At 46.6% G+C, this 23161-nt stretch overlaps 1 protein-coding gene across 2 annotated transcripts in view; it reads right to left on the reverse strand.

Moving 5' to 3' along the window:
• The window catches only part of Hk (potassium voltage-gated channel subfamily A regulatory beta subunit hyperkinetic), an 85959-nt gene that overhangs the window by 15100 nt on the left and 47698 nt on the right, over positions 1 to 23161 (reverse strand). For both annotated transcript variants that reach the window (XM_065435480.2, XM_070534040.1), the window contains exons 2-12: positions 14073 to 14214; positions 10883 to 11011; positions 10008 to 10051; positions 9821 to 9858; positions 8629 to 8708; positions 7723 to 7767; positions 5785 to 5829; positions 5122 to 5165; positions 2309 to 2395; positions 1577 to 1662; positions 1014 to 1134 (exon numbers count right to left, since the gene is read on the reverse strand). In XM_065435480.2, coding sequence (XP_065291552.1) covers positions 1014 to 1134; positions 1577 to 1662; positions 2309 to 2395; positions 5122 to 5165; positions 5785 to 5829; positions 7723 to 7767; positions 8629 to 8708; positions 9821 to 9858; positions 10008 to 10051; positions 10883 to 11011; positions 14073 to 14122 — 769 coding nt within the window. In that variant the 5' untranslated portion in view covers positions 14123 to 14214. The remainder of the gene's footprint in view (positions 1 to 1013; positions 1135 to 1576; positions 1663 to 2308; positions 2396 to 5121; positions 5166 to 5784; positions 5830 to 7722; positions 7768 to 8628; positions 8709 to 9820; positions 9859 to 10007; positions 10052 to 10882; positions 11012 to 14072; positions 14215 to 23161) is intronic.

Consider the following 23161-nt stretch of genomic DNA (forward strand, 5'->3'; position numbering starts at 1 on the left):
ACTGGCTAACCTCCCTGTCTTTCCTCCTCTTTGTCTCTCTCTCTCTATCACCATGATAAGCTTATTATATGTCCACCGCCGGATGAAGGCCTTTCTAGTGGTTTCCAATTATTCCTCCTTGCACAAGCCACTAGACGATAAGCGAGAGTACGTAAGCAGTCTTTCCTACACAGCTAACTTGCCCTAAGCAATATGGCCGTGTTACCAGCGCTGTTAAAGCTGAGACACGCATTTCGAAAGTTTGGACTGTGCGGGGAATGTACAGCCGCAGAAAATAACGTCACTATCTCGCATGTTGATACTTCACTTGCGATTCTAGCCCGAGGTCTGCCCTCTTTGTTGCGTCAAAGGAAGTGTGGTGAAGCGCACTTGCAGTTTCTGCATATCGTCTATTCCATCCTATGTGTGCAAATTTCCGAAAGCCATGGCAGCACCTAATCCTCTGCCATTATCGACTGGATTTCCCTTCCCTTGACACCCATTCTGCTACTCTAGACCATGCGGTATCTGCTGTAATCATTACAGGATCTGCCCGACTCCATTTCTTATTGTTAACTGAATATCAGTAACAACCGCTTGCTCTACAAGTTACACTGTGCGCTTCCTATCGCCTAACGTCATACGCCATACACTTTTTGTTATATTTCTCGTTTCGTGGTCCTCAGATCCTTTTCAAATGTTTGCATTATCTTCCAAGTGTCAGCCTACGTCAGTACTGCAATTAGCGCAAAAAAATATACCTATTCTTTTTTCAAGCATATCGACTAGCTACCGCATTTCATGACATCTGAATTGCTGTCATATGTGCTCCAACCAGTTTTTGTATTTCTCCGCAGATTTCATTCTCATGCGAAATGCACAAAGAAGGCAATGAACAACAACAACAACAACAACAACAACAACAACAACAACAACAACAACAACAACAACAACAACAACAACAACAACAACAACAACAACAACAACAATAATAATAACTATTATTGTAACCACAAACGCAGGAGGATACTGACCTATCTTTTGGCACAGCTCTGGTAGCTGCAGTTCCACCTTGTCCCTGTGGAACATGTGGTACTCGGTCTGTTCCACGACGGGGGGCACCAGGTGACACTGCCTAGCCACTGTGTACGCTTCCTGTCGAGAGCAAGGAGTCAGCACATGTACCACACGGCTGCAGAGGCGAGCTTAAGCTTGTGCACATAATTCTGCCGAGTGTGCGGTCTCCAGAGCAGATGCTCTTGAAGTGCCAGCCACTATAGTCTTGACAGTAGCCTGTCAAAGCACTAGTGCGATTCCAGAGATCAAGTGCACTGACAATTGTGGCATTCAAAAAAAAAGAAAGAAAAGAAAACACAAGGAAAAGAAAGTGGGCGAGCGGTAAAATATCCAGAACAAGAAGGTAAGGCAAACGCTAACGATACAACTTTCACGTACATAATTTTGCACGCGCATAGTCTAATTAATTTTCGAAAGACGTGTAAACAAAGCCAGCGTACTATAGCTCCTTCGGAAAGCATACGCGAACTGCAGCGGGAAAGTTGGTTACGTAGTGGGTGGTGAAGCCAGAAGCTCTTACCATTATTTCCACGGGGCTCCATCGTGATGTGCCCCAGTACATGGCCATGCCCTGGTTAATGCAGTAGGTGCACGTCCGGACTATCTCTGAAGAGTCGAAGAGAACAGAGAAAGATGACGAGACACTGCAAACATGACATCGCACGAAGTCAAATTTCGGTTTCCTAACTCCGTATTTTGGTGCTTCGAGTAAACTGAACAAATGCGAGGCACACGCAGAGCTGATCAGTATAATGCCCGCATTGATACATTAATGTTGCGCACGCTATATCTGAAAGTGTGAAACGCGTTTGTAAGAATACTTTAGCAGTAGATACTGTTTTAGTGTCCATCTTTAGTGCCCTAGCAGGATCTAAGCGTGTAGACAGCTCCTTTTTTTAAATTTCTAAAGCCCGTTCAATGCAATCTACTTTGACTGAATTTCAATGTCCGAATCTTCCCTCACCCTTCAAGTTTTTGTATACGTGTAGTCGTAAGGGGCCTTACAGTCAACGTCAAAAGTTTACGGACCATGGTGTCTAAAAAGAAGATAAATGTTTCCGCAGCCTGTACCCGCCATCTCATTTTTGAATTTGCAGCTTGTTTAGCAGGTATGCGAACAACGTTAAGTTTTGGTGTTTTTCTGGTGCTAAACCATGCTAAAAAATGCTAAAAAAATACTGCGTGTTCTCAAATCCTACGGTCCGTAAACCGTTAGACGTTGTCTGTACACCCAGGGGCGAAATGAACTTGCCTTCCATGGGACACATGGAGTCGACTTTGTTGATTAACACTATGTCTACGTAGCTCAGCTGTAGCCGCTCCAGCGACGCGTGAAGACCTGTTGAAGACACAAGGAAAAAAATACAGCTAAATGCCTATCGAATTTTCCAGATATCGACCATACTCGGCTTGAGAATGTGCATATGAGCCGCCAAATGAGATCAACCTCCGCGTAAATCTCAACGTCCGACAGACAGAGGCAGGGTATCCCACAGGGTTTGCTTAAAAGTGCCGGCTTGAGTCCTACCATTTCAACAAAGAACCGACCTACTTTTGCCACGTGCAGCCGGCATTTGTCCAATAAGGCCACAATAGTGGCTTGTTGCGCGATTTGATACATGGTGGTATATAGAGGAGTTCCAGAAAACAGGAAGTAAAAAAAGAAACGAGGAAGACAAAGACAAAGGAATAGAAAGGGTGCCGGACAAACAACTGACCTTATTTCATATAGATGGTCCTCCAGACCATAAAGAGCATGCGTCACATCACTGCAAGTCCCTTCGAGCTAATCACCCTGACCACTATGTTATTCTATCTAGGACTAGCAGCTTGACAGAACCCAGTAAACGATTACATGCCAGAAACGAGGCTTAATGTATGCGGTGTATTGATTGTTATGTTCGATACAATGATTTACTTGCGCCCATTCTTACTAAGGACATTAAAGGGCCCCTCACCAGGTCTGGCCATTTTGTGCCGATAAGGGCAGTGCGTACCGTGCGCTCTAACAATCGTGTCTGCTAAGTATTACATCGTTACGCGCAACGGAAAGAGCTGAAATTTCAACCCAAGCGCCCTTTGCCCTCCTCGCGGGCGCCGCGCTTCCAGTGCGCTTACGTACATCTATGTGCTGCGACTTCACTCATAGTGACACGTGACTTCGAGGATTATTCCAGGCAGCATCTGTTATTTGTGTAATCTGCTGCTTCAATACACGAATTAATGTTTAGAGAAACAATAAAGCACACAAACCGAATGTCTGCGTGTTCTTGTTTTACCTCGTACAGTACTTCCGTGTCGTCTGCTTGTTCCCACGTTGTGCCGTCGCGAGCGCAGACGACGAAACTACGTCATTCTCTACCATAGCGTCATTCTCTACCATCTCTCCAGAGCGAGATCGTGCTCTGTGATCCGCTTGTGCCTGGCTCACTGTTCGCGTAGCACTGACTTATACCCCTAGTCAGGTGTTCTCGTGCACAGCGCGCAAACTCGTGCTCTGCGCGAAACGACAGAAACGCTCGCGCACGATACCGTCTGCCACAGTGCGCCACGCAGCAAAAAAGGGAGAAAAAAAAAACGAAGGCAGGGCCTGTGACGTATGCTTCACGTGATGCTCGAGACCGGTGTGGAAGGATGCAGGGAAGGAATTGCGCCTGCGGAGGCTAGACGGAGAAAGTGGAGAGAGCGATATCTTGGCGGTGACGCGCGCCTCCTAAAATCATGTGTTCGCGGCCCTGAAATATTTCTTTCTTGGTTATTAATGAACCATTTTGAAAAATTCTTGCGGTAAAACGCTTCCTGAAGGCCATGTAAAAACTTCCAGCGTATAAACACAAATTTTTATGTGGCCTAGTGAGGGTCCCTTTAACGTATAGCAAACAGCTTTGTAAATACGGGCCAAGGATCCATATTCGCGAAGTAGTTCAGCAGTCCGTACGCAAGAGCAGTTTATAAGAACAGTTGCTAATCAATTGTGACAGTGAAATTACGAATAGTGAATGGGATCGGCCAACGACAAGATGCTCTTACGAAAGAAAAATTTTGCGAAATGGGCACAAGCTCTGCTGCTTAGATACTATTTCGCACGTGATCATAGCTATATTGGAAATGCTGCTCTGGAACTAGTTGGACTTCAAAGAATTAGTTCATTAAAGCCTCGGACCTTTTCAAGCATTCTCTACATTACTCTCTTTTTCATCGGTTGTGATTGGGAGTTGCATTCACGAAAGCTTATTCAGCACTAATTAGAAGGATGACAGTCTTGCATGTGATGTCTGCCTCCGAGAGAACATTGACCACCTATCGTGCCGCTGTTCTCGATTTGAACCGCAAAGACAATATATGTCCAACGCATTCAGGAAACTAGATGATCATCTTCTGAGTAACACCCCCCCCTCCCCCCCCCCTCGACCATTGGCTCAGAAGGCATCTGGCTTGGGCGAGAGTCTTTGATTCTATAGATATATATAAAGTGCTGTCCATGCACGTGTTTCTAACTTCCCCCGCCCCTCTCTCCCCCTTCTTTCAGTTCCCCCTCTCGCTTTCCCCAGCCAACCAGAATCTTGACTGCTTAACATCCCTACCTTAAATCTATCTCTCTTTGCCTCTCTATGTTGCCGACTGCGATCAAGGCAACTAATGAGACGTTTATTACACTAAAGGTCACAACCAATTTAGGAATAGAAATGATATGAAAGGAACGCATGAATGATCAGGTAGCCGAGAATTTCGTGCTGGGGTATGCATCGCGAAGACTTAGCACGGCATCTTATCTTTTGCTGCCTTAATCTGCGTTTCATCTTCCCTGATTCTTTTGTTATTCTAATAGGCAACCCGTTGTCTGTCCGTTAGATGACCCGCTAAACTCCTCAGTTCATCTTAAACACATTCGTAGTGTCACCTACGCGCAATCAGTATATAACCTAAAGTAAAACCTTTCTACCCCTTTAACATCACGCCTTAATTCTTTCCGTTGCTCGACGTTTGTGAAGGTAGCAAGAGAGTAAGGTATTAAATTTCACAAACGTGCGCATGGCGACGCTTGTCGCGTGCTCGGTATCTCACCTTCAATGATGGCTTTCCTAGACAGCCCTCGTTCGGAATCGCCCCTTCGGAAAAAAAAAAGAAGAATACGAAAGCAATTACGCATGTATCGTGGCGAAACGCGACAACGTGCTAGGGCCATTCCGAGACACAAAAACCGCAATAAGGACACATAAGGCACAAGGAAAGAAAAAGGAGCACAGGACAAAATAAGAGAGACATAACGTGTTTTGTTTCCCCGTCTTTTATCCTTGTTGTTTTCCTGTAAACTGTATCGGGGGCGTCGAGTAGCACTGGGCATGCGCTGGGAGACAGGATTTTGTCTGCACTGGAGGTTGAGGGCACGTATGTCATGTGTCCTCAACCTCTGTGTCCCGTATTTGTGAGGTGGAATGAACTGCTACCGGTGATTTACTGACGTGCGGTGGCCGCAGCGGTGAACGTGTCTTGTGTCTTTTTTTTGTGCCTTAGCTAGTTATTTCAGACAGAATAGTAGCTTCTACAGAAGCACGTCTGTTTTCCAGTGATCACAAACATACAAGCACGAACTAGCATATTTCGAAGCGCAATAGCCTGTCGCAAATGAAGAACATTTGTGTGTGTGTGTGCGTGTGCACGTGTGCGCGTGTGTGCATGTGTGTGGGGGGGGGAGGGGAGGTGAGGGGAAGGAGGCGGTATACTTACTTCGTCGCCCAAAACAATTTCGTTGTGACTATGTATGAAGATCGTCTGGAAACAGAAAAAAAAAGAAAGACATGACGAAAGCAATGAATTTAACGCACGGTCTTTATTCTGAGGTTTACGAGCTTACATGTCGTGGTAAGCAGTACTGCTTGCGAACTTCAAGTATATGACGTCTAAAAAGCGGCAGCTGAAAAATGTCGCGCAATGGTACACACGACAAGAGCTTCGCTTGTGCGAAAGTGTTAACTATTCCAGGAGTCCGAGTGCTCGCTCCAAATTAGTGAAAAGTTAGCGTCGAAAAAATAAAGCTCACTCTATAGTCGGCGCTCTGTGCCCGTATGAAGTCTTCGCATGCTCTATAATGACGCGAATATATCCGGCCACTTTTGTAAGCCTGCGCCGTTTGCTAGTATACAACGCGCGCACAGCGTCGACACATTCGCGCATTCAAGCGCACGCACAAACGCATGGAAAGATGGGACAGACGTTCTTCACCTTATACGCGCGCAAGGTTGTTCATCGTTAACGAACACAATATTTGCAGCAGGCATTTGCAGCAACGTTTGGAGCAGGCCCATGCTCTATGCATCCTCGAGACTCTGACCAGAGTTGGCGAGACGAGCGCAGGGTAGACGCGGCGAGCATTTCTATTCTTACGACGCAACAACTGTGCACCCGATCTGTCTTAGCTTGTCTCCCTCCGCATGCGGCGAGGAACGCGCCTGTCACGCGCCTTCATTAGAAACAGAACGTCAGCGGCGGCAGTCACTGCGAGCGAGGGCTGGGCCGGTATTTTCAACGGAGACAGCCAGCCACGCACGCACACACGCACACATACACGCACACACAGGCGTCTATCTCGCAACAAGGGATCGCCAGACGCGCCTTGCATCACGCAGGCGGACTGCACTGCTAAGACAATGGGTGGTGGGGCGAAATTAGCCGAGACGGTGGCTTGGTCTCCCCCATCCCCTCCTCCCTTCACCTATTCTCCTGCGCCGCTGAACTTGGTACAAGATCCACACTTGCTTCGCGTTGTACAAGATGACCGTAGCGGCATACACCCTCCCCCCCTCTCCCACCTTCACACTCACGCTTTTGTTTATCGTTCGCTTGGCGGGTTTAGGAGCACTGAAAGGGGACGAGGGCACTTTGCCCTTTCGTAGCGCCACCTCGTTGTCTCCCAGCGCTTGCGTCTCAGAACGGCGAGCAACCGTCTGGGAAAGATCGTTCGATCTGGTGGAAAGAAGCCCTCGATATTGATTTCTTATACTATACTGGTCGCGTTGCTAGTTCTCAAGCGATGAGAAATGGTTTGGCGACCGGACGTTTGTGGCGTCATACTGTACGTGCTGCCTTGCGTCACACTCGTCTGTCGTTAGGGCTACAATGTTGCACCATCCGACCACATGTAGGTGCTGTTCATAGGTTTACGTACGCCTTCGATTACACAGTGCTCTAACGTTTGTCTCTCTCAAGGGAATTTGATTTTCACTGCCCTTCCAGGCCGCCGAAAGGCTGTCACACTGGCAAAATATCGCGTAGTAATCGGGCGTGCGCAGACACTCAAACACGCGGGCTTCACAGACAAACGGACAGACCGACACAGTCGCGCACGCAAGCTGATTCCACTACCATTTCTGTGCCACTAACAGGTGCCTACTACTTGGCACGGGTAACATAAAGTGGCAGGAACGCAAACAAGTGCATGCTACCATCTTATCAGCGCGCCCAGAGAGAACCGCACTTCCACTGGGAACGCACCTCGAATGCACTCCGCGCTTTCACCATGAACACGACACTGCCGCTCTACTTAGGCGCCGGTCGCGCACCACAACGCAACGAAACAATGGAGTCGCGCACACACACACACATACAAAGCGCGGGGTCTCACGGCCGCTTGGAGCGCGGCCAGTAAGGATCGAGAGACACACTCACCTCCAGCGCTTCTTCTTGAGCACCTTGCCAAGAGCCACCTCGGCCCTGTAAATACAAACAACACGAGGCGCTTGCACCCGCGCTCGTCCTTCGGAAAGCGCGGCTACGTTTTTTTTTCTTGTTTATTGTTTCTTGCTATTGTTTGTCCTCTCGGCCGCGACTCACCGCCCCTGGGCACAGACAACGGGTGCCATTGAGCGCGGCCGGGAAGCACGGCGGAAGACTAAACGGGGACGTCGTTGGAAGAGGAGAGCGGAGGGAAAGGAAAGGGGGCTGAGGGCCTAGACGGCGCAATCTACAGGTAGGGAATATAAGCGGGGAAAGCAACTGAAATAACGCGGGTACAAAGGGAACCCTTTCGCAGCCAGCATTATTCATTCAGCAGGCATTCAGTTTGCGGAAAGGAGAGAGAGAGAGAGAGAGAGAGAGAGAGAGAGAGAGAGAGAGAGAGAGAGAGACATGACTGTTTTTCTTCACTCTGGGCCGCAAGAGTTCGCGAACTGGTGTGTTATGCTATAGCACTAACTTGCTCCTCAGCTGATAAGAAGAAAAAAAGAAACAATCGGATATAGGAATGCGAACTCGCTTGAGGCGTGGCATTCGTATCAGGGCGTCACTTCTACAGACATCACTGTGACTAGATTTGCCCGGCTCACAGCATTCCGACCGCCACAAAATGCTGTGAATAAGTCTTCTACGGGGGTAGCCGTAACGTTAGCGTTATCTTTCTTTCTCGTTGCTTTTCTTTTCTTTTGAATTTGATTTGCTCCATGACTAGAGGTTTTCGCGTAATGTGAGGCACGGGAATATTTTGCGGCACGAAAAAGGTAAGAGTTTACGTGTACACTCGAGCACGCACTGCAGAAGCGGTGCATCACAAAGTACAGAACGGCCGGAACTTCGTACTTTCCTCCGGCGTAAATGTCGGCCGTGTCGAAGACGTTGATCCCGTTGTCGAAGGCAGCCGTTACGATGTCTTCCGCAACCTGCGAAGCAGACCAGAAATCGAGTATACAGCCCGATCGAGGCGTTACATTGCTTTACGTTTGGCACTGCTGAAGTTGTAGCCCGGCCATAGCCGGCCTAGCCCGGCGGTAGCCCGGCGGTAGCCCAGCCATAGCCACCGGGCTACCGCCGCCGCTGTAGTCCGGTGGCTATGGCCTGGTGCTGCTGAACTCGAAGTCGCGGGTTCGATCCCGACTGCGGCGACCGCATCTTGGTGTAGGTGAAATAAAAATAAACCTCGTGTACCCGTATTTAAGTGCACATTAAAGTACCTCAGGTGACGAAAATTAATACGGAGCCCCCCCACGACGACGTGTCTCACCATCAGATTGTGGTTTTGGCACGTGAAAACTCAGAATTTATTTTTAATTTTCTGGCGCCGGTCCTCCCGCATTAGTATCGTATATACTGTTACCACGAGTTCAAACTGTCTCGTGTTTGGCAACCAATAATTCCGCACTGAAAAAAAAGTTCTTCCCAAATAAGGCAACAATTTCAAATTCGCGTGCATTCAAGCTAAAAGAAATCCTAAAAGGATCGAGTCAATACATGCACGAACAAGGTCTTGCTTGTGTTCCTCTGCAACAAAACTGCGGCGGCATGAAAGTAAATCTGCGCAAATCAGCGGGTACCGGGCACATAGAGGGCGCAGCACAGCCTTGTTGTATCGACACGCGCCACAGACATATGGAGCTGTTTATCGAGGAAACCTTCGATTTAATTGTCAAAGTTGTTGATGCTAAGATTTGATGGTGGTCGAATGCCCTCTTATTATTTAACAAAGGAGGTCGACGCTAGTTAACCTGCGTGTGATTATACGTGTGTGCAGACGAATATTCGATGAGAAATTAAATCCTTCGTTCAGCATTGAAGCAATCTTTTTGAAAAATGTAAGGTGGTTGCATTGACTAATTCTAGTAAAGGCCCTGATAAAATAATAATGCACCTCTCTATAAGCTTCATATCTGCGTTATTTGTCGCGAAAGAGCAAAATACGCGATTTAGAAAGCGGACGTTGTTTATTTCTTGATGATGCTAGGTTAGGCATCGTGCTATACAAAGTCTAGCGCGTCGTTCGAGATCCGTATCTCACCTCTTCTGATATTAGTGAGCCGAAGGTCACCCAGGTTCCTGAAATGGAGAACCTTCTGTTAATTCACTTCGAAACTGATAACACGGAACAAAAACAAAATAGTATCCTGCCAGTGTTCCAGCATGCGTGCACGAAAATCCATCAAAGCCCAAAACACATAGGCACATATATACGAACGTATACTAACCTAAACCGACGTTTGATATGCGTAGTCCTGATTTCCCAAGATTTCTGCAGAGGAACAGAGGAATCAATAGGTATGGCGCATTAAAGAAACTGAAGAAAATTCATGCACATATACTAGATATAGTTAGGCTAACGCGAACTTTATTGACAACGGCTTATATGTGTAACACTGCCTTGGCTGTGAGCGGCGCGCTGGCGAGTACTGCCACGACTAGACGATAAATACAAATGCCACGTGAGTCACACGGAAGTTGTGGGCATCCGGCTCCCACTAATTGCCGATTTCCTTTTTTTTTCATTTCTTTTTACTTCGTGGGGATCGAGGTGCGTCCCGGCGCCTCTGTGCGGGAATTCACCTATGCTGTCGTGCCTATACGTCACTGCCTTTTCACCCGCGGCTGTCATCGGGGTAGGGTTTTTCCACGGACCTGTTTTCGGCGGTGGAGCGAGCGCTGCGATCGGCAGCGCAGGCACGAGGGGGTCGAAATTCAATCCGGAGTCCTCCCCCCCCCCCCACACACACAACGGTGTGCCTAAATCAGATGGTGGTATTGGCATGTAAAACCCCATCATATTTTTTTTTTTCAGGTTGAAACATGCGAGCTAGGAAATCGTATGCAGGGTCACACGTCGCACATCAGCAGTAATAAATGAAGGAATACTGATTGTCTCTGTTCTTTAAAAAAATGGTGCAGTACTGCACGTATGGTCGACATGTAGCGAAGGAAGACTCGGAAAAAAACACACCACTCATATCTTCCAAAACGGTGATGTTGAAGTACTTGAAGACAATCGAAGAAGTACGAGAACGTGAGTGGCCGCCGTATATGTCGTTCGCCCCCCCCCCCCCCTTCTTATTCGCATAACACGACCCACCTGTAGCGGACAGCAGGCGGCGCGAACGTGGACACCTGTCTGGTGGGTGGTTGGCTGGCCAGCACGGAGCTGCCGCTGGACAGTGTCCCCTCGTCCAGGCACTCCAGGCTCGCCATGGGAGCGCGACAGCTGCGGCGTAGAAGGAGCCCGTGTGCAAAGAAAACTGGGGCAGCCGACTCCGCAACGTGCGATGCTGCCGCCTTGCTGAGGCCTTAACTGAGCAAGGTGCGCGTGCGCAATTGTTTGAGACTGCTCCGTGTGTTCTCACTGTTGGTTTGAAATTGAGATTTGAAATTGTTGGTTTGAAAAACCCGACGTTCACTTTCGACCATCCTACCTGAAAAAACCTGAAAGATTAGTGAAAAATGGGATGCAGTTTCGCTGCTGTGTGCGTATGTTTATCGGCAGTGATGCCAACGTCTCAGACAAAAGTTTCCTGATAGACATTGGCATTGTGCGAAAGGGAGCATTTGGAAGCATTTATGAAAATGCACGTTGTTGCTCCTCTTTGATAGAACTCTAGTATTGCGGTCTTCATGATTACTTGTTTTGCGTGGTACTGCAGTAGACAGATGTATGGGATCACTGCGTTCAATACATTGATGCTGTAAAAAGCAGCTGGCTAAAAACTCGGTTACCGCTCGCAAGAAAAGCGCGCTTAGTTGCGTGAGCTCTTTTCTACAGATTGAATGGGTAAAAAAAATGAATCGTTAAAATTGCGATCGTTTAAGGAGAAGTTAAATCAATCAATCAATCAATCAATCAATCAATCAATCAATCAATCAATCAATCAATCAATCAATCAATCAATCAATCAATCAATCAATCAATAATTTTACTCCATTTACGAATTGCGCTCCTTTTCTTATTCCAGCAGGTAAGTGTTCTGTAAAGCATAATTCACCTTTTGCATTAATGTATGCGGCAAAGTATCACAAGACTGAAGGGATAGAATGTATGAGGGCAAATCAGACTTGTACGTAACGCATTGCATGTAATTAATTATTTGTAATCAGTTGCGTTCTTTGGAAATTTTGTAATTTAACGATTACTTAATTCTTAATTACCTAATTCATTTAACGACGATTTTTTTCAGTAACCAATTACATGTAACCAATTACATTTTTAACGAAACAAGCTATAACAGGAGACGCAGCTTTGAGTACTTATGTTTGGCAGGTACCACAGTATCCAAAGGGATTGAAATATGCGCGTTGGTTACCTCCGTCACACAATCTACATTCTGCAGCAATGCCTTGATCACGTGAATACGGCAGCCTTGCGGATTTCGGCATCCTTCTTGGACGTCTGACCTCTCAGATTTTTTAAATAAAATGTTTATCTCTCTTTTTCTTTACTGGAAGTGCTTTTAAGCGGCTTTCAGAGGCGTTAAGAGCTGCTACTCAATTATATTTTGTTTAGTCAATGACTTCTATGATATAGACAGTAGTGTATGGCCGTTAAACGCATATGTTTGTACCTCTAAATGACGTATACGTGACTCATACAGCTATTTTGGTAAATCAATTCTATGGAAGCCCACAGGTGGAGGAAAGTTCATGAAGCCGAAAAATTGTCATCCCTCCGTTAGTACGAAGCTACAAAAAGAAACATTATATGTATTCTCCAGAAAGAAAGCTTCGCAGTTGAAGAAAAATTTGTCCTGGTCCGGAAACTCGTACGGGATCAGGATGAATTTTTCTTTAACTGCGAAGCTTTCTAAAAAAGACCCCGAGTAGGGCTTTCTTTGTAGCTTCATGTTAAGGTCGGTTGAATGACAATGTTTCCCTTTCATACACCTATTTTTGTGATTATGAGACACGAAAAGTATTTTTAGGGCATATTATGCAGCCTCATATTCAAATACTGTTTAGATTCGGCCACCTTACGAAGAAACGTGAACATATGCTAGCGTCCTTTAGAATCGGCCATTTAATTCCTAATCGCTAAGGAGTGATGGGCGCCGGGAGGAACTCCACCTGATGTTGGCCGACAGATTGAAACGGCGCTTGTGCGGCTCAACAGCGATGACCACTTCGGACGTTGATGCCAGAGCATCAGTTAACGGCAGATATTTCGGTTTTTCGCTGAATCTGTCGGTAGCGCCTTGCCTTAGATACAGCAAACGATGAAGCGCCGCGGTTTATAGAGGGTCCAGACCTTAGCATCATCGCGTCCTTTAATAAGCGCAATCTTGTGAGCGAGGTGTTCAGTATTTTGCAACGCAGCACTTTTTCCAGCGCGCTCGTCGAGCGAGTTTTCAGTGTCGCTACTGATGTCTTCACGCGAAAATGAGGGAAGGTTACCGAACAAAATTTTGAAAAGCAGTTATTAGTGAAGATAACGTGTGATGGGCAGCAGGGAGCGCACTGAAAGAGCCACACCAGCTCGTTCTGATTACTGCACCTGTGCAAGGTTTAAAGAAATGTGGTGTGGAAAGCAACGTTAAAGTAATCGATCATTGTTTAGTAATTTATCATTTACCTTAGTGGCATAAATTGGTAACTGCAATCACTTATGCTTTTTAAATAAGTAATTGTAGTTCGGCTACTTTCTTTTTCTGTAACGTGTACACGTCTGGGGCAAAGGCATGGTATGGCTTGTACCGTGTGTAGCGTGAATGGATTGAGAGCATAAGGAACGGTAATGTAACTTGATAATGGAGAAAATTATTAAGCGTTACTGTGAGAAGCACGTGTTCACAGACAGAACGCAATACGCCAGAAAAGGTCAAAGTTTAACAGAGCGCCGAAGCAAAACGTACGAGAAAAATATGTTTAATTAATTAAGAAAGCAATTAGGTAATTAGTAAGTTATGTAGTTATGTAAACAATTAAATAATTAGTTAAATAATTGTTTGATTTATTGATACATTCATTTGTTTTATAGATTGGCCGATTGATCGAGCACGTGGCTGGCTACGCTTAAAGTCCACCTTTTCCCCCTCGCCCCCCCCCCCCCCCCAAGAAAATAAACATTATAAATGTAAGGCTCTGGGAAACACCCCGAGGGAGGGTTATCGAATGCGGAAAGTGTCTGATGCAGATGTCAAGGTTCATAAGTCATAAGTGAGCCAGCTAACTGCATCTAGACATCTGATCGCGCACATACAACGCAGTACCGACACCTCTTTAACGAGACGTGCGGCGAAGCAATACGAGCGTGGGGGGTAAAGAGGAATGTTGCTCACTTGTTCTGTATGAGCGCATTGGTGAGGTTGTGCTCGCTCTTGACACTCATGCAGTCCGAGTCGAGGGCCACGTACTGCCTGCCCAGCTTGGACGTGCTCAGCGCCGAATCAGCGTGCACGTCACCCACCAGGCTCGGAGACTCTGCGAGGAAGGGGGGCAGAAGCGAGGACGTGAGTACGCAGGTGAACGCTGCAACGGTTTCTGTTCAGCCTGGGCTAAAGCGCAGAGGCAGCTGGGCGCGGACCAAGTCGGTGCAACGCTAATGGTAACAATAACCGAGTGGTTCTCGCGTAAAACATTGTAACGCTGAGCCACTTGGTGTGACTGCACCTTGTAACGAGTAGCACCAAGCAACAATGAACGCACACTCACTAGCTTTTTTTTTTTTTTAGAGCGAGGCTGTTAAGGGGAGTTCCGCAACCGTTTTCATGCGACGGCGGCGAAGGCCGAAGGCTGCGTGTGGTGCCGCGGTCGCAATCAAATCTCAATAACAAGACAACAGCGATCAACACCGCCTGTGTCGGAGCCCCGAAGCGGTCGCATGTATGACAGAGCACTGGTGGCAACGTGCTTGGTGGGAACGCGTAGCCAGTCGTCGGCGCCGGTGATGAGCTATATGATCAGCAACGCAGCGCTGCCTTACCAACGGCTGGTCTAAAGTGCGGCTGCGACGGTAGACCCGACGCAGCATCCGGGAATATGCGTCGGTTTTAACAGGGCGTATGAAAATATTACTCTCGGATATAACGAAGAAATTGAAAAGGCTCGTCTATAGCAAAGGAATAGGAATTCCACCGGCTATAGGGAGACGTCTGCAAGGTCTTGGGTAATTTTAAAATGTTTAGAGTATGCTTCAACAGTTGAAAGACAGCGCTTGTCCTCATCTATTCTTCGATTTTGTCAACGACAAAATATCGCCCTGTTATACGTTAAGTCATGCAGAACCAGCTAGTTTGATCTCCGAAAGTGTTTGCCTTTGAGTCCTACAGCTGTACTCGTGCTGTATGTGAGCGACACCGTATAGTGTTGGGTTGCGGTCTAGTTTTCACCTGATTGGATATAACTAGCAACCACTGCCAATAAATTAAGTGTATGTTTAGGTAGGCCTTGCCTTGTGAAAAACAATTCAGAACCCCAAAGCTACTGTGGCAAATGCTGTCCTTTTGAACATGCTTAACATTTGTGCGTAATTCACGTCAAAGTACGGGACTCTGGACCATAGACCGTCAATAAAGAAAGGAGGCCCACGTGAATTACCGGAACGCATAGACAGCCTCCGTAGAGCCATTCTAGAGTCATTAGAATCTACATGATTAATGTTCGCATACTTCATAGTATGGCCACAGCAAGCCCTCTTTTCTAAATACTGCTCAGGGGCAAAACAAACGAATGCAATCAACTAAAAGAAAAACAATATTCCCAGCCAGCCAGTCTCCTCTAACCATCCGCGATAAATTACACAGCAGACCTTCTACGGAACAGACGTACCTGGGACCATGACCTTTGGTTTCGCCGACACGCAAACCCCAATAGCCCTGCTTTGTTTCTTGCGATGCACCAGCCTACATCATCGCTCGTGCCTAACTGAACGACGAACCCTTCTTATTGCGTGTGTGCGCTTTCATACAGTGAACTTTTCTTCATCTCATTCTTTTTCTTTCTGTACCTTTTTCGCTTTCTCCAACGCGTGGTATAGCCAATCACGCTAAGCCTGCAGTTATGCACCCCGGCTTTCCCTCGTTCCTTATTTCTTTCTCCCCCGTTATGGAACACGTCTTCGGGGTGGTAGATTCATTCTTCTCTTTCATCTTTCCGCGCTATTTTCTCATCCTTACTGCCGCCACGGCTTCTACTTTCCGGTTATTCTTCGAGCATATGCTGCGTCCTCTATTCCCTATTCATCCCTTATTTCCACATAAACGGCGTCCAGCAGAGCCACGGGATTTGGTAACACGCAGGCTCGGGAACGCAGAGGCCCGCATATGATGAGTAGACAAAAAAAAAGCGCGGCGGTTTATGCCTGCGCGCACGCGAATGTCTGCTTTATATGCTCGCGCGACAATGATGCCACCGCAATTTATAACGCCCGCTGTGGGCGGCGCAAGCCATTTGAGCGTTATGCAGCGTTCGCCGCCTCTATACTATAGTGCCGCAGTAAGCAGGGGAGGATCCACGCCCATACACAGTTCACGCGACGTATGCCGGAAAGGGCGCGTGTGGCGAGTTATCTGCAGACGACAACAAGCCGGCAACTTTTGCGCTACTGCTTCTGCGCTTCAGCTACTGCGGACGGAGAGAAAGAGAGATAGAGAGAGAGAGGGAAAGGCAGTATTGCGAACAGAATGGGGACAAAGATAGTAGAGGTGGGCAAAAGAAGCTCACACTAGATTTTCGTTCCATGACATTTTTTTTATTTATTTACTAACGCAGGCAGTTAATATGAACATACCAGGAAGAGAAGTGAAGAAATGAAAAAGGAAAACGCTGTCTGCCACAAATGTTCTCGGGCCCCAAACCGTTAGCGACCGCACTGCACGCAAAGCTGTTTGTGAGTGCTACATGCTTGGTGCCGCTGACCTACTTTTACGGTGCCGATGTTCTGAACAGTGGCGTTGCCAGGGGGGTGGCACACCGGGCAACGTGCCCCCCTCCCCCCAAATTTCTGTGTTAGCATGCGGCCTTCCCAGCCCTCCTCCCCTCTTCCTCCTACCTTCCGTGTACGGTCAAGTTAGGGACACCCCTTCCCCCCTCCGGATAAAATTCCAACCCACGGCCGTGGTTCTCATAAAAGCTGCAGAGCGTGACGTCACGAAGATGCGGCGTCACAGATAAAAGGAAAAGAAGAAAATTTATCAATCTATACTGGTATGAATTTGCTCAGAAGGCAATATTATCCCGCTTCATCGAGTTAAAAAAATACTAGGCAATCAATATACTGTTCAAGGCTGCGAACAGTGAAGACGATTGTCACCAGCATTGAGACTAAAACACTTCGTCGTTATAATGCTGCCATTTAGAATTGCTACACATGCGCTTTTAACTTGCTTCTCTTAACAAATTCCTGCAGTATTCAACGTATTCACCTATCATTTGGACCATAGTATTATTAGGCGGGGTGATAAAATTGATGTTTGCCGGAAATTTTAGAAATCGCCTGTGGCAGATAGCGTAATCTTTCTCCTTGGGCAAGATTATTCGAATAGGCGGACTTTACCAGCACGAGAAATCGACACACATATTCAACCAGTTAACTTCTGAATTAATTACCTTACGATACATAGTGTAATTTACGAATTGTACTAGGTGCGTTTACAAGACGTGTACGCTTGAAATGAATCTCTGCGATGACACAAGTTTCGAGATATTATTTCCGAAAGTGCAGGACGATATACATGGGCATTCAAGTCACTTGTCTGCTTCAATGCACAAACCGCGTTTTCTTTAAAAAGTAAGTGGGACAACAGTGCACTTTAACGGTGAGTTTAAAGGCGCATATCACAAAAGTGAGGTCATTCTGGTAATTCATTCAAAGTGTATACGTCTTGCGATCTCACCAGCTACAATTGGTCAATTGCAATATGCGCCGTAAGTAATTAATTAAGAAGGTAATTAGTAATATCTTGTTGAATAGTTGAATAAGTGTTTCGCATTATTGTGAAAATAATAATATTGGCCTCTCTAAATAATCTTGCTCAGTGACTAGAATTACATTATCTGCAACAGGTGATTTTTAAAAATTCCGGGAAACTTAAAGATGATCGCCCCGTATACACCTCATCATTATTATACACCTAAACCTTTGAGTTTTGTATCGTGTTTACTTACAGTGCATATGTGAGTAACTGAAATATAGTTTCGTATAAATGTTTAAATACATTTATACGAATATCCCAGGAATAAAAAAGAATATCACCAATGTGCTACCTATAAAGGCAAAGCTTCTTATGCTTCAATAAATGCACCAGTTCCAGGAGGGCTACACACTCGTCTCCACAGCTGGCATATCCTGGCTCCAAATGGGTCTTAAATGTCATAAACAACTTTTAATGTCATGTAGATTACTCCACAATCTACGAAATAATGAAAACATTGACCTTCGCTTCTCTTTCCGGGCCTGAAATCCGCTTTCTATGAGTACCGAGTCACGTGCGTATCGCAGGAAATGAGATGGCGGAAGGATTAGGACGGAAGGAATAAAAGGATTAGGACGGAAGGACTAAAACTCTTCTATTTACTATATCATTATAAATTAGGAATAGATAAGAATTTATACTTTCAACCATTACAGCGACGGCAAACTCGATCATTCCACTCCAGGAAAGTCGGTGAATATTTTGCCAAAACGAATGCTTTTAAATACTCGTTATTCCCGCGTACAATCCGTAATTGGAACGACCTGCACGCTGAGGTGGTCGAAAGCCCCACTATTTCGTCTTTCATGTGCGGGCTTGACCGATTGCGATAAGTAATTGCATTGTTTATCAAGCGTCTTTTGTTCATGCGTTTTTTATGTGCGTTCGTTCTGAGCTGTAGCATCGAATACTCTTTGTTATGCGCAGTGCTGAGTGCTGTCATGCGCGACGTTGGAATGCTGTTTATGCGGAATTTTTTCTTTTATTGTTTCACTTGTGTTCTTTCTTGCTTTATATATGTGAGCTGTGATATCGAATGCTCACTTTGTTATGCGCAGTCCCGAGTGCTGTTACGCGCAATGTTAGCATGGTGCTGATAAGCAATTTTTGTACCAATGTATTCCTTTATTCTTGTATTGTTTCATGTATACCCACTCCTGCCCAAGGCCTGACACTCAGGCCGGCAGTATGTATCAAATAAATAAATAAATAAAATTAGCTACTGCAACGCACGAATTGCAGCGCACCTTGACTTCCGTTACAAGTTCAGTATCAGACGACAATTATTCTTCGAGCCCTGCGGCACAAACATTGCGTGAATGCACGATTTGATGAACAGACAAAGTTTTCACTCCTGTACAGTCGATCCACTCCTGCGGTTCTCACCCAACGAAAAAAAAAAATGAGAAAAAGTTTAAATAAGCTGACTACGCTTTTCGCACGTTTCTTTGCCAACATTAGACGTAGCCTAGACACCTAATTTCTTGGCTTGCTTCATAAGAAGAAATTCTTCAAGCCTGTAGTTTCTGTGACACTATCGATGCGTCAGTAAAGAAAGTTACTTCAGAATACCCGCAGCGTGATCAGCAGCGCGTTCGTCTGAGTGACCGCTCGAACTTCCTTTCACAGACGTCCTCTCACAGTGTGTAATTTACTTCGACCGCGCACGTCTACCGTGATTAGCAGGGGTGTGCTGTCAGTATTCTTCGTGATTTGTTTTCTGAGGCGAAAACAACCGAACGAGCGCTTCGAGTGCATCTGGCTCAGCCACAGTTTCTATGTGCGCCGATAGGTGGTGTAGAAAAATGAGATGATGGTGTTGCGATGCAACAGACGGAAAACAGACATTGCACAAATGAATACGAAGACGCGTCATCTGGGCTTGGCACGAGCTGGTTTCCATCCTGGTCTCTGGTTGCGCTGCTCTTGTAGATACGTTGTAGTTACTTAACGTAGCATATTGTAGTTGTTTGCGCCGTCTGTTGTAACGAAAATGTGAAAGCAGGATATCAGGGTGGAATCAGGGCTAGGAAACGTATGCCTACATTTATCATTAGCCGCGAGCAGCTACGACGAACTTGTTTACAAACTCACCAGAGGAAGTGCCAGTATCGTGGGCGTCGCATATTTATGACGCTTGCTCCGTCTCACCTCTAAGCGTCAGACCAGCTCGACTTGAAGTTCTTCTTTTCACAGTTATGCACTGAATAATTTCGAGGGAATGTTTTCGCGAGAGAATAGTAGTCCCGCGTGTTTCCCTGCCCGTTTTTCTCAGCTCTCTTCAACAATGCAATACGGTTAGCACTAGAAACGCTAAACCCGGTCCAGATCCCGAACTCTCGGCTCGGCTCGAGTCTTCGACCTAATGCGCTCCCCTGCGCTGACTCAACTAATTCTACAGGCTGCACTAGTCGTAGCTATAGCTTTCGCTGTTAAAGTAGAGGTAGCGAAAAGCAAAGGAAGATTCGCACTACTTCCGCTTCGTGAAGCAATGAATACACGTCTAAATTAACATAAGAACTCAAAAGTGCACCAACAGACATCCAATGTTCTGCCAATATTGGCCTCTTACTGGCCATGCAATGCAGAACCAATATTGGTTCGACGATATTAATACGTAAGGCCGATTTTATTTCTCCCGTTCTACTGCGTAAGTCTTTTCCCTCTGCTATTCGGGTAAACCGTGGAATGCATGGCACGAGGTACCGCGCGTGTACGCAGGGCACAGCCGGCGTCCCGCCTCTCATCCATAATAAAGGGACACGCGCGAGCGTCCGTCACTAGGCGTGGCGTTCGGAAAGAAGCGAGGATAAAGAGGAGACCGAGAGCGGGATAGGGAGGGAGTCGCGAGGATCAGCCGCTCGGGGTGTCCGGTAAACAAATAGGCGCCCTCCATAAATGATGCCATCGTCGCGCGAAGGTCGGCCGCGAAAACGAGCAGCTACGTGCTCCTACCGGTTCTGGGCAGGCTTAAGCTTGCGATACGGAGGCCACGGAGTATATGCTGCAGGCCCCTCCCCCCCCCTCTCTCTCTCTCTCTCTCTCTCTCTCTAGATATATGTATATATATATATATATATATATATATATATATATATATATATATATATATGCGCGATCCCTAGAGAATCTGCATCACACTTGAGCGGTGTCGGTCTGGGCGCAAGCTTGCAGTCTGCGTTGACCTTTATATTGTGGCTCCCAAATGTCAGCGCTTGCCGCAGTTTTCTTTTTCTCTAGTCGAACCCGAGAGGTGCTGTACGTGTAAGCTAGCCATGAACAACGGCGGGAAACCTCTTTGAGGTGTGTGCATGTACGCGTCAGCGCAGACGCCTGCGTGTACTAGCGCGCGTCCATATGTAGATGAGTGCGTGTGTGAATCTTCAAACTTGCATCGATATATATAGGTGCTTCTGACCTTTCAAACAGAAAGCGGACTGCCCTTTTCTTTTTCGAACACTGTGACGAAGTTGGAAGGTGGGCTGAGGGATTACGGCTTGAGAAAGGAGATCAATACCGACGGCACGTAAAGTACTGCAGTAAAGGCAAGAAGGCTTACGCCCCGCTCCGCACCCCTCCCCCGCGCCCCCAGTTAAGCTGTTAAAACTGAAAAAATCGTGGGAATGTACTGCAGCAAAGTGAATGCAGTACTGTAATGCTGTTTATGATGATGATGTTGATGAAGATGACTGTGGTGCTATCATATATGGGGCGCAGAATGACAAGCAGAAGAAAAGAAAAGAAGCACACTGACGCACAACGAATGAACTCTATGTTTCCCATGCCTAGTGACAGTTCAGAAACGTCAACGTGCTTAGCAGAGCGCAGTACACACCCGCGAGAAAGTATAGCCACCAAAGGGGGGGGGGCGCAGCTGGTTCATGCGCATTGCACCTGGCGCTCGAAAATTAGGGCAATTAGGGCTCCTCTGCACCAACCACGCCTGCTCTGTTATTAGTAGGAAACGTTTCATTCCTCGTTCTTTTGTTAGCCAGTGTGAAAAGGGTTCGGTTATTGCCTTCTCGTCATATTTTTTGCCCTAATTGGAACTTTTATTGCTTCATGATTTACGCGTAACAAGCTGTCTAGCAGCCAATCTTCTAGTTTTATTGCAGGGGATAACAAAAGCCATTTACTCGGCATTACGTACCCCCAAAAAAGCAACAGACACATTTCAACCTGGTGCCGCGTACTGCGCCAAGCAATTCACTTTTCCATGCCCCGCCCCAAGCACGTGCTCGCACGTTTTATAGGGTGTTTCACGTAAATTCAACCAAGGATTAAAAAGAAAAAGTGGTTAACCGCAGCTGAATGCAACCAACGACATATGGTTCGCCGTTATGTGGCGCTGCTTAGAGTATTTTTTTTTAAACATTATTTTTAAGAACCGCTCGAGCCGTCAAAGACTCTGACGCACTGTGAAGCCGATGCCCATGGCTGCGGCTGCTCACTTCGCCACGGTCCACGCGCACGGTCCTTTCGCTCGAAGCACGGTTCAGAGTGCTGCAATACAATACCGCATGGATGCAGTCACGTGGTTTTATTTCACATTTCGTGCGCATTTTTAAGACTGAGAAGAGTCACCACGTAGCATGTACGTTGCCGCGAAAAAAGAAAGAAAAAAAAAGAAAGTGGATTGGTCGTGTCTGAACATTCTCTACAACGCAACGCAACGAAATGCACTTGGCCCTAAAGTGGATATTAACTTCTTTTGCATAATTCATCTTAGTTAATGAACTAAGAATTAAGCGGAATATAAAAAAAAATGTATTCTAAGGAGAGCGGCATGACGGCAAACCATATGCCGCTGACTTCACCTACCATGCGGTTTACCACTGTTTCTAAATTCTTGGTTCAAATTACGCGAAACACCCTGTAGATGACCCCCTTTATCATTTCCATCTCTTCAGCACTCCTTACCTACTCCTTGCTCAACGACATGCCTTTGATTACGTCTTCATATCTTGTGCATTCCCTATCTGCTCTAACCTTTTACTAGACTTTCCCTTCAGGCAAGCCTTGATGACGCGGGCGATTTGCTCGACGTTTTCGATTCGTCCTCAACCGCGTCTTCGACGCACCGCCGCGCGCTTCGGTTTTCTCAGCATCGGTAAACAAGGGCGAAGGAGACCCGCATCGGCTTCGTCGTGCCCCATCGACTTATGCTTCTCATGTATAGAGGCGTCGCCATTTGCGCTGCTCTTGTCGCATGTACATAGGCGCGCGGGTAGGATGACGTCACATTATAGGCGGCGACGTCAGCGCCGCCGCGAGCGAACATCTCCGAGCGTAACGGACTTACCGAGTCACGTGATCGGCTACCCGACCTTACAAGCGCTCGGCGCACTAAAGCACTCGTGCGATAAGGTTAGGCTGTGCGTTAAAGAAACCTCAGTGTTTAAAGTCACTTCGAAGCTCTGGACCCTTTGGGTTCGGAAACCTGTACTTTAATTATT

Source organism: Dermacentor albipictus, chromosome 2, assembly GCF_038994185.2.
Source record: "Dermacentor albipictus isolate Rhodes 1998 colony chromosome 2, USDA_Dalb.pri_finalv2, whole genome shotgun sequence".
Taxonomy (NCBI): domain Eukaryota; kingdom Metazoa; phylum Arthropoda; class Arachnida; order Ixodida; family Ixodidae; genus Dermacentor; species Dermacentor albipictus.